Source organism: Bombina bombina, chromosome 5, assembly GCF_027579735.1.
Source record: "Bombina bombina isolate aBomBom1 chromosome 5, aBomBom1.pri, whole genome shotgun sequence".
Taxonomy (NCBI): domain Eukaryota; kingdom Metazoa; phylum Chordata; class Amphibia; order Anura; family Bombinatoridae; genus Bombina; species Bombina bombina.
This window is the reverse complement of record NC_069503.1, coordinates 694,676,541-694,689,187: the sequence shown is the minus strand read 5'-3', so window position 1 is coordinate 694,689,187 and position 12,647 is coordinate 694,676,541. Positions and strand designations below refer to the sequence as shown.

The following is a 12,647-nucleotide window of genomic DNA, read 5'->3' as shown; positions in this document are numbered from 1 at the left end:
TCAGATTCAGCAGGCAGACCCTAAAGGCAAACAGTTAGCAATGTTATCAGTGACTAAAGCTGTGGGAGTATATAGGATATTTTCCTTGGTCATTAAGCAGCATACGATAAAGGCTAGAAGGAGCGCTGAGAAAACCTCAAAAAGGAGCCTCTGCTAAGTAGCGTCAAAGAGGATTCCAAGATATTATACTTTAAAAATGTACATATTTATTATAACAAAAATTTTAAAACAATGATATTGAGCAGTAATCAATTTTAAACCTCTAAATTACATCTGTATACATGGTTTATATCTGGTACAAAAGTTAATCACAAGAGTGTGCTCGTGATAAAATGAAAAATAATCAAAATGTGATAAAATGAAAATTAAAATGAAAAAAATTGAGTGCAATTGCTCCAAAAAAGTGTCTATTATTTAGAAAAGAGAGTGAAAAAAATAAAAAATATCAAAAAATATATATCAAAAATAGGTGTACACCTTTAAAATCTTAATGTCCAATTCCTTGTGGGTGGTATTTGTGAAAAAATGTGAAAATTCCAAAAATTATATATACGTAGTGATTAAGAATAGTTCCTGTATTGAAATCCAAAAAACTTCTAAATGATGGTGTATATCCAAATATATCCTATATTGGGATGTTGTTGATAGTGATTGGCTCCTAGTGTTCCATTATACGAAAAATATCTTCATTAACCTAAATAAAAATATCTTCATTAACCTAAATAAACCTACTGGTCATTAACATACAGCGTACTGGTCATTAAGCAGAATACAACCTAACTGGTCATTAAGCAGCAAGCAGTATACAACCTACTGACAGATACTGATAAACAGCGTTATGCAGTTTGATATAGCGACCAACATGATCATACCTAGGCAGTGGCAAATCATGTCACAACTATACAGCATATACTGTTTACCAATGCCTGTGCATCCACCTCCTCTCAACACTTCAGTAGCTTGCCCTGGAGGGGTAATTTTCACATGATTGGCTCAGTACTGCTGTTGGCCCCTGTGTGCAACCCTGGGCGTACCGGTTCTTATGGCCTCTGCCCGCCCCCAGATCCCTGCTCTTCTACCTTTCTGAAGTACCGGACATCATGTGGCACAGATATCGAACCTAACGGTTTATGCACTGTGCAGCCGCATTGAAAATATTTTCGCTCATGCAGCACCATCCTCCACCTCCAGATTTCCCGCTCTCAGCGCCCCCGGTGTTCTGTTGAGATTTCCTACCCTATTGACTGTGATTTGCGCATGCGCAAAATGATGTCACCACAGAAATATATTCATTCCTCATGAATACGGTGACGCAGCGAGCGCAATCATCTGGTTCTGGTTGCAAGTTTAGTCAGCGGAGAAACGGTCTCAGGGTTTTTTTACAAGCTGACAGTGTATGTGTGGCACCTCACCTCGAATATCGCACTTACAAAGCAGGACAAGTCTGTACAGTCACACAATAATAATATATAATAATGGGCATTTGTCCTAAAGTTTCAATTATTCCATATTATTATAGTGTGATTGTACAGGCTCTCCTGCTTTGTAGGTGCGATGTCCGAGGTGAGGCGCAACGCATACACTCTCAGCTTGTAAACTTTTGTTAACTGTCAAAATATCCTAGTGTTCCTGAGGGCTCCAGGCTAAACAACCCCCATTTGGTGCGCAGGAATAATTAACAAGTGCGCGGGGTCATTAAAATCAATGCGCGGCCGGGTGCATACGAGAGAATATTTTTTTTATCAGTCACATTCGCTCCATAAGATGCACAGACATTTCCCCTTACTTTTGAAAGGGAAAAAAGTGCGTCTTATGGAGCGAAAAATACGGTATTTTAAGATGTATTCTGGTGCCTGTTAAGATCATTTAAGACTAACTGCACATAGGTGGGCTTAGCTAATTTTAGTAACCAGAGAAGGAAACTAGATGAACCTCCGCTTTAGTAAGTCCTGTAAAAGGAGTGTATTCAACCAATACATTTATGATTGTAATTTGTACTTGATAACAAAAGCAAAAATATTTTTTTCATCACTGATGTGTGTTGATATTGGTTTTAGAAAATCATAAATAAATTTTAAATTTTGATTTATGAAATAGTTACATAGTTATGACATAGTCATGCATTCCACTGTATCTACAAACTTTTTGGTCTGCTTATACTTTTCTAGCCTAATTTGATGGAATAAAATTAAAACCTTGAATGACATTTGTAATTTGCTACTTGTGTTGAAAAACAGGAACTAAAACTTTTGTTTTTGTATATATGACTTTGGAGTAATTTCTTTTTGCGCATTCCTTGACAAAGCTGAAGAGCAGGGAAACCATGTATACTAACTTTGATTCTCCTCAAACTGTTATGTCTCTTCGATATTATGTGTGGCTCCTAATATATAATAGGTTTGCCATCCATACTTTATGATCAAAACGTTCACATTATTTATTGGAATTAGCAGATAAATGTTACAATATATCTATGTTAAAGCAATGCTCCCACAATACCGAATTTGTAAGGTCAAGATAACCGGATTGAAATTTACATTGAGATAAAGATATTTATGTAAATTAAAGGGACACTGAACCCAAATTTTTTCTTTCATGATTCAGATAAAGCATGCAATTTTAAGCAATTTTCTAATTTACTTATATTATTCTCTTGCTATCTTTATTTGAAAAAGAAGGCATCTCAGCTAAGGAGCCAGCAAATGTTTGCTTCAGGACCATGGACAGCACTTGTTTAATAGTGCTGACCAATCAGCAAGGACAACCCAGGTTGTTCATCAAAAATGGGCCGGCATCTAAATATACCAAGAGAATGAAGAAAATTTGATAATAGGAGTAAATTAGAAAGTTGCTTAAAAATGCATGCTCTATGTGAATCATGAAAGAAATTTTTTTGAGTACAGTGTCCCTTTAAGAAAACCTACACATTCACAGGGCTGCAAAACAGTATATACTTTTCTTAGATTGAAATGTGTAAAAAAAAAAAACTAAATTTATTAACGACCATCTAAATTTTAAAAAATGCTTGTTTAATGCGGTCTTGAACTCTCAAAAAGCATGCTACTGTGCTGTCCCCGAGTCTAATTTGGCTCATGATTAGTGGAAACATACATACATACATGATAGCACCCTGAATGGCTCACCAGTCATGTCCTTGTCTAAAGTGCCAATGATCAATGCCTGGAAGTGTGACTTTAATAGGAATTAAAGACATAGCGAGGCATAGGCATTTGTTTAAAAAAATAAATTAAAAAATGCTGTAATAAATTAGAGAATTGTAGTCTAAAAGTACTTTTCTTCTAAGCAAAATATGCACTGTTATGTCACTTAGAGAAAAAAGATGTAGCTAACGTTAAGTATACATATAACATGTGAGACTAAGAGCGGTATATAATGGTAATGTTAATGTGTAAAACATACCAAGCCTTTTCATAAATTCCACCAAACTGTCGTGTATTCCTTATTCATTCACAAGGCTGGATGTTACATACCAAACAAAGAACAGTCTTTTATGACCGCTACTGGCTGAGCTTCACTCAGCGTCTCACCTTGCCGGCTGTCGAATTGCTGCTCCTCCGGGCAGTCCCACCAGAAATCTTGTGCTGTGTGTGTTCACCTACTCCGTATTGTGTGCCCTATGGGAATCCTTGTGAACAGTGGAAAATAGAGAACAAACTTCACCCAGACCGGCTCCAATGTTTGTAGGTAAAACGACAAAACTTTATTCTGAAAATCTATTAAAAAGATAGCTCACAAACTATTGGCAAGGGTGTTTCCTTGCCAATGGTCTGTGAGCTATCTTTTTAATAGATTTTCAGAATAAAGTTTTGTTGTTTTACCTACAAACATTGGAGCCGGTCTGGGTGAAGTTTGTTCTCTATTTTCCACTGTTATGTCACTCCCTGTATTTGTCAAGAGCTCCATGGTTATGGGCCACATGCGGCTCTCTGCACTAGTTTTTGCGGCCCAAGGAAAAAAGCAAAACTAAGACTGTATTCCATAGTTTTTGTGGTCCCAGACAAAGCTGAACTAATGATGTATGCTTTAAGAGAATTCTGCTTAGTGGAAATAATTGGAAAGTTTAAAGAACCAAAAGTTTCTGTGCCGATTTCATGACGCCTACAATCCTGGACCATAACTCATCAGCTAACACATATACATATATATATATATATATATATATATATATATATATATATACATACACATATATATATATATATATATATATATATATATATATATATATATATATATATATATATATATATATATATATATATATATATACACATATACATATATATATATACACATACATACATACATATATATATATACATATATACATATATATATATATATATATACATACACATACATACATACATATATATATATATATATATACATACATACATACATACATATATATATATATATATATATATATATATATATATATATATCTCAAACATTTGAGGAGTCAGCCAACAGATTATCACATCTCTTATGTATGATTTCTCGTCCCTTTTCACCACACAGATGTACATGTCTTCGAAATGCTACAAATTCACTTTCAAGACACTATATGCTCAACCACATAAGCCCAAGACGTTGACAAGTTAGTATGAAATTCAGAGGCCAACAAAATAATGGAGTAACCCACACATTTTTGGGCACTGTAAAGAATCCTGTATTCAATTACATGTAAAGCATAAGAAAATAAAAAAAAGTAGTCATGAACTAATTAATCTCGATTTAAGTCCAGTTTGAACGTCAACTGGAGAGACGCTAAAATCCTGGTACGTTTTAACTGCTTTAAATGGCTAGATTTGATGACCATACATACAAATGAACATTGATGTCCCTTTCTTGAGCAAGGGGAAAACCAAAGCTTATGTAGAAACAGAAAATAATGGAAACATAATGGATAACTCAAAGTTGATCAAGAAATGTTTTTTGAAATTTGTTTATTAGACCACTTAATTTAGTAACGGTCACTGGGGCTGAAGTTTTTCATAGCACTTCTCTTTCTGTTGACAAATTTTCATCTAAATCAACTTTAAATTTCTGAAGGTATGATAATCCAATCATACAGTAACAAAGCATAGCAAAGCTTCTAAGATGCAAACAGAATCACTGTGACAGCACAAATAAAAGGTCAAAAACTTTGTTCAGGAGTATGCCCCAAAAGACAGCGACATTTCGGGCATGTATGGCCTGGAGCAGTAAGCCCAGTGATGTGCACACACAAAAAAAAGGAGGATTGAGAAAAAGGATCATTTGGTGATTACTTCCTATCGCTTGATGTTTCTAAGATGGTGATATCATCCATTAAAAGGTAACTAACTAACTTGCTGGTGTTGAGTTGTCTTTGCAGATACTATATTTAGAATCCAAAATAACAAAACGTATGCTTACCTGATAAATTTCCTTCCAGATATGGAGAGTCCACAACGTCATTCAATTACTAGTGGGAATATCACTCCTGGCCAGCAGGAGGAGGCAAAGAGCACCACAGCAAAGCTGTTAAGTGTCACTCCCCTACCCATAATCCCCAGTCCTTCGACCAAAAGGAAGATGGAAAAAGGAATAACACAAAGGTGTAGAGGTGCCTGAGGTTTAGTAAAAAATAACTATCTTAATAAAAAGTGGGGTTGTGGACTCTCCATATCCGGAAAGAAAGAAATTTAACAGGTAAGCATAAAGTTTATGTTCTTTCCTAAGATATGGAGAGTCCACTACGTAATTCAGTTACTAGTGGGAACCAATACCTAAGCTAGAGGACACAGAATGAACAGGGAGGGAGAACAAGACAAGAAGACCTAAGCAGAAGGCACCACCGCTTGAAGAACCTTTCTCCCAAAAGAGGCCTTAGCCGAGGCCAAAATATCAAATTTGGAAAAAGTATGCAGAGAGGACCAAGTTACAGCCTTGCAAATCTGTTCCACAGAAGCTTCATTTTTGAAAGCCCAAGAAGAAGAGACAGCCCTAGTGGAATGAGCTGTAATTCTCTCAGGAGGCTGCTGTCCAGCAGTCTTATAAGCAAAATGAATCATACTTTTCAACCAGTGGGAAAGAGAAGTAGCCTTCTGATCCTTACGCTTTCCTGAGAAACAAACAAAAAGGGCAGAAGACAGGCCAAAATCCTTAGTTGCCTGTAGGTAGAATTTTAGATCATGTACAACATCCAAGTTGTGCAACAGGCGTTCTTTATGAGAAAAAGGATTGGGACAGAGAGAAGGAACAACAATTTCCCGATTAATATTTCTATCCGAAACCACTTTAGAAAGAAACACCAATTTAGTACGAAGAACTGCCTTATCCACATGAAAGATAAGGTAAGGCAAATCACCCTGCAAAGCCTAGAGTTCCGAAACTCTCTGAGCAGAAGAGATAGCGATAAGAAACAAAACCTTCCAATATAGCAACTTAAATGCATTGGCTCAAACGGAGCCTGCTGCAAAACTTTAAGAACAAGATTAAGGCTCCAAGAAGGAGCAACAGGAAAATTTTTGGATAACAGGCTTGCGAGCCTGGATCATGGTCTCAATGACCGACTCAGAAAATCCACGCTTAGACAAAACTAAGCGTTCAATCTCCAAGCAGTCAATTTCAGAGAAACGAGATTTGGATGGAGCAATGGACCCTGAGTTAGAAGGTTCTTCCTCAGAGGCAACCTCCAAGGCGGCCGAGATGGCATCTTTACTAGGTCTGCATACCAGATCCTGCAAGGCCATGCAGGAGTTATTAGAATTACTGATAAAATATCTTGTTTGATACGAGCAATAACTTGTGGAAGGAGCGCAAACGGAGGAAACAGGTATTCTAGACCGAAGTCCCAAGGAACCGCCAGAGCATCTATCAGAGCGGCCTGAGGATCTCTTGACCTTGAACCGTATCTTAGAACCTTGGCGTTCTGCCAAGACACCATCAGATTCAACTCCGGCACCCCCCATTTAAGGGTTAACCTAGAGAACACCTCCGGATGGAGAGCCCACTCCCCGGGATGAAATGTCTTTCTGCTCAGGAAATCCGCTTCCCAGTTGTCCACTCCAGGAATGTAGATGGCAGATAGACAATTGTGAGCTTCTGCCCACTGAATAATCCGTGCCACCTCCTTCATGGCTAAGGAACTCCGAGTTCCTCCATGGTGGTTGATGTAAGCCACTGAGATGTTGTCCGACTGAAACCTGATAAACCGGGCTAAAACCAATTGAGGCCAAGCCATCAGAGCATTATAAATCACTCTCAACTCCAAGATGTTAATGGGGAGAGCAGACTCCTCGCAAGTCCATAGTCCCTGCGCCTTTAACGACTCCCAGACTGCTCCCCAGCTTAGCAGGCTGGCGTCCATGGTCACAATCACCCAGGAAGGTCTCCGGAAGCAAAAGGCAAAGGGAATGATGTCCATAGAAGCAACTATCAGACCAATTACATCCATACATTGAGTCACTGATGGCCGAAAAGTAGACTGAAGAGAGAGGCAAGGAGGAGAGAATTTTGGATTTTCTGACCTCCGTCAGAAAACTTTTCATAGATAGGGAATCTATTATGGTCCCTAAGAAAACCACCCTTGTAGCTGGAACAAGGGAACTATTTTCCAGATTCACTTTCCAACCGTGGGAACGTAGAAAAGACAACAAGATCTCTGTATGAGAGTTTGCTTGTTGAAAAGATGGTGCCTGAACCAATATGTCGTCCAGGTATGGCGCCACTGCAATTCCCCAAGACCTGATCACTGCCAAGAGAGGCCCCAGAACCTTTAGGTCTAAAATGGGTTGAAAAGTTCCCTCTTTTTTGGGAACCATGAACAAATTTGAGTATAATCCTAGACCCTGTTCCCTTACTGGAGCAATCACTCCCAGGGACGAAAGGTCCTGAACGCAGTTCAAGAATGCCTCTTTTTACCTGTCCTGCAGATAATCTTGAGAGGTGGAATCTGCCCCTGGGAGGGAACGTTTTGAATTGTATTTTGTAACCCTGAAATACTATGTCCACAGCCCAAGGATCTGGGGCATCTCGTCTGCACCCTTGACAAAACAGGGAAAGTCTGCCCCCCACTTGATCCGATCCCAGACCGGGAGCCAACCCTTCATGCTGACAGACTCAGATGAGGGTTTCTTTGATTGCTTCCCTTTATTCCAAGACTGATTGGGCTTCCAAGATGACTGACTACTCCTGCTTGGAAGAGGGAGAGGAAGACTTTTGACCTTTGAAGTTACGAAAGGAACAAAAATTACTTTGACGTCCTTTGAGTCTGTTCTTCTTGTCTTGAGGAATTAAAGACTCTTTTCCACCAGTAATATCAGAAATTATTTCTGCCAGACCATGTCCAAACAAGGTCTTACCCTTGTAAGGAAGCGCCCGAAGCTCGGACTTAGAGGTAACATCAGCTGACCAAGGTTTTAGCTGCAATGCCCTACAGGCTAGGACAGAGAAGCCAGACATCTTGGCTCCCAGTCTAATAACTTGCATGTTAGCATCAGAAATAAAGGAATTGGCTAGTTTGAGAACATTATCTTGTATCTCCTCCAACGGAGTCTCTACTAAAATAGATTCAGACAAGGCGCACCAATAAGATGCTGCACTTGCTACTGTGGCAATACAAACTGCAGGTTGCCATTGAAGACCTTGATGAACATACATCTTCATCAAATAAGCTTCAAGCTTTTTGTCCATGGGATCCTTAAAGGAGAAGCTATCCTCTATAGGGATCGTAGGTAGTTCTCTTACCCAGAGTAGAAATAGCCCCTTCTACTTTAGGCACTGTGCGCCAAGAATCTTTAATGGAGTCAGCAACAGGAAACATCTTTTTAAATACAGGAGACGGGGAGAAAGGAATCCCTGGATTCTCCCATTCCTGTGAAATAATCTGTCACACGGTCTGGGACAGGTAAAGCTTCCACAGAGGAACATCATAGTATTTATTAAGTTTACTAGACTTCTTAGGGTTGACAACGACAGAAGTATCGAAGTCGTCCAAAGTAGCCAATACCTCCTTTAACAGTACACAAAAGTGTTCAAGCTTAAATCTGAAGTTTACTTCTTCAGTATCAGATTAATGAATAATACTGTCCGAATCTGAGATTTCACCCTCAGAGGCTACCGACATATCCTCCTCAGACGACTTATGAGAGAGGGCAAACTGCATAGCAGTAGGTGGAACAGAAACCTTACTATCGTAATGTCTAAATTTCCTCTAGTGTTTTCCCAGCATAGGAAAAGCAGATAATGCCGCAGATACCGCAGAAGATACCTGTGCAGCAAAATCTGCAGGCAAATAAACTCCTCCAGGAGGCTGAGAGGAACTGCAGGGCACTGTATGTGACGCCATAGAAGCTTCGGACGTTTGAGGAGAAAGCTGTGGCATTGCCTGAACAGCATCATCCTGAGAGACATTGGGCTTAGAGGGCAACAATTTATCTTTAAATTGAAGTGTTCTAGCTAAGCATGCAGCACAGAATTGCATAGGCAAAACAATTTGTGTCTTTTGACAAATGCTTGTTAATCCTTGAGGCACAGTGTCTTGGTCCATGTCCATAACACTAAATAAAAAAATTCCCCAAATTGCAGAATTTTTTTTAAATACACTGTCACTTTAAGAATTTTTAATACCACAGCCACTTAACGTTATGCAAAAATTATTTAAAATAATAAACCAATCAGGCCCCCTACACCTCAGACCTGTCTGCACGGGCACTCCACTCCTTTAGTGCTGTTCTACTCCTATTTGTTTGTACTTACACCTCAAACAGGGTGAGGTGCCTTACCGTAACACTTATACACAATTTGGCTGCCAGAAGTCTGTAAAACGATCATATAGTAGATCGACACTCAAGAGACTGAAATTCAATGACGCCACTCCGCGCATATCCGACAGCAGAGAGAAGTCACATCACCGGCAGAGAGAGGAAACTACCCAGCAAGTAAAAGGCACATGTTTCACTCTGCCTACAACACCGGAGCCTAATTTACACAAACGCTCAAGCAGTCTGTCAGTTAGCCTGTTCTATCTAAGCAAGCAAAGAAAACCAACTACCAAATTGCAAGTTTATTCATAAATCCCTGTATAAGCCACACACACACACATACTAATAAAGTATTTAAAGTAAATTTACCCAAAGAGGAAAAACGTCCCAATAAAGGGAAGATTAACCCCTAGTCTCAACATACATAATGTGCTTGAAAATCCCGTAAAGGATTTTAAAAAACGTCCCCATCTATTTTCTTCTGAAGTGCAAGTCTCCAAGACATAGAAGACAAAAGCCTGCAGTTGCCTGCAGTCTAGCTGTCCGGCAGGAAGACAGCTCACAAGGCGTGAAAGGACACATACTCCTTACAGAGACCTGTAGAAAAAGAACAGAGTAACCAACTCTGGCTTTCTGTACCATGGGCAGCAATGTGTTAGGAAACAAAGCAAGGACTACCTCACAACTTCCTAACTGCTTAAAAGCCACCACTACTCTACTAAGAGATTGATGTGGACTCAGCTAAACCCAAATCCTTGCCTGCAGGGAAAAGTACACGAAAAAGGAATTCAGTTCTTCAGACACTAAACTTCACCTCCTCAATTAACAAAGGCTAAGAGAATGACTGGGGATTATGGGCAGGGGAGTGACACTTAACAGCTTTGCTGTGGTGCTCTTTGCCTTCTCCTGCTGGCCAGGAGTGATATTACCACTAGTAATTGAAAGACGTTGTGGACTCTCAATATCTTAGGAAAGAGACAAATTGTCTGATAAGAGGTTTTAATTGAACTTTAGTGCCATCATATTTTCTACATTCAGCTAATCAGCGAGATTTAAGGCTTCAATGTTTGAACATACAAAATGTTTAAAACAATGAAACATCAAACTCACAAGAATGGTCTTCAACCACACCCTGTGTTGGTAAGAGTTCTCCAAGGTACCATACAGCCCCTATCATGCATTGATTTGTGAAACCCAAACAAATAATTCAATTAGAAAATAGATTAGCATATGTGTAGTTACAGTAATGACAGATAACGTCTAACCGCTACTACACTGCCCTCTGTCCAGTCACACGTGCCTCCCCCCCTCAGCAACACCTCCTCACTTTAGGTGCCATGCTGCCTCAGCGCTTATTGAAAGATGAAGTTCACATACTATTTTATTTTTAATTCAGTTTACTTTGTAATGTTTTAAAATATAGTTAAAAAGTATATTGTATACTAAAAATATCTGCTACAAAATCCAATAAAGTGACTTCTACTAGTAATTTTTAACTTAAGCAGTACAGTCAGTCACTGTCACGGCTGCTACACCCTGTGCTCACCCTCATCTTCATCATCCCGACTGCAAAGCGAGGAAGGCCGGGCACTTCTGACTCTCTTCAACATTTAAGCCCAGCAAAATTGCCGAACTTGAACTAACGAGGTGAGAGCCGGTCAAACACGTACACAGCGCTTTTTTTTTTTTTTTTTTTTAGAGAGAGAGAGAGAAAGAAAGGAGTGTGAGGGAGAAGAGGAAGGTTACAGCTGGCAGTTAAAGCATAGAAGACAGCAGTAACTCATGATTGGAATGCGCTCAGAAAATACAACTATAGTGGGATGTAAACAAACAGGAAAAAAAGGGAAGAAGAGCATGGAGAAAGGGTCAGCACCCCCCTCCCTGCCGCCCCTAGTAGGGTCTATACCCGGCCGAGTTACAGTACCTCATAGAGTTCCTCGGAAGCCATGCTGAGGGGATAGGGGTTACGGTGGTGCAGGCGAAGGGGTCGGGAACAGTTGCCCGGCTATGAAGATTACTTTCTTTCAGTTGTGTGCTTGGCCTCCTCTTCCAGTATATCCTTCTTTTTCTGAGCAAGAGCTCTCACTCGCTGAAATGCCAATGTGGTGGAGTGCGCAGAGTAGCTGCGCAGCTAACTCCCTCCCCACTCAAACGGATCGGGCACACCGAGCGCTGTCTATGAATATCAGCACACACAGGCGGCTCCCCGGCTCCCTGCAGGATCCTCAATCGAGCGCAGAGAGCGAAAAAGGAGGGGGCGAGTGTAAAAAGCGCGATCCGGGCTTACGGATCTTCTTCTTCAGCGTATCCTTCAGCACCAGCAACCGATCCGCCTACCTCCATTACTACACCCCTCCCTCTTTCCGCCGGAGTCGCTTTGCTAGGTACTATCACTCCTCCCCTTCACAGCTCACCCTCCCATTGTCCTTCTGACTCGGGGTCCACCCACCGCATCTAACACCGTGCCCACTATTCTCTCGCTTGGGAGATGGAGTTGGGTATGTAACATTCGTTCAGATACCGTATTTAAACCCTTCAACCTCGTTATGACTTTTCTCATAACTCGTGTGATAGTTGCTAAGTAGTAAAGTGGAGTAGAGCACAACTATATCCTAAAATCTTCTTCAGTCCCCGCTTTGCGTCCGACGTTTCATTGTTGCCACCTACTAGCAGTAGGACAGCTCCTCTCGGTTTGAAGTGTATGTGAATGTCGGTTTGTGGTGCAAAATCTGGCATGAAATTGCCATAAGTAAACCAGAAGTGTGTCCAAAGAAACGACATTCTGGTTGATAAAGCCAATTAGAAAAACTATTGAAAGTCAAACATGTCCCTTTGTAACAAAGGTCTTACATTATGAAACGTTTCATAGCAGTTTGATATAAACTACAACTG

General features: G+C 40.1%; 1 protein-coding gene across 1 annotated transcript in view; it reads right to left on the bottom strand.

Moving 5' to 3' along the window:
* The window catches only part of CDYL (chromodomain Y like), a 484,963-nt gene extending 472,869 nt beyond the window's left edge, over nt 1–12,094 (bottom strand). Inside the window, exon 1 of the mRNA XM_053715829.1 lies at nt 11,680–12,094. Within this exon, the coding sequence (XP_053571804.1) occupies nt 11,680–11,703 (24 nt within the window). The 5' untranslated portion in view covers nt 11,704–12,094. The remainder of the gene's footprint in view (nt 1–11,679) is intronic.
* Between the last annotated feature and the right edge of the window lie 553 nt (nt 12,095–12,647).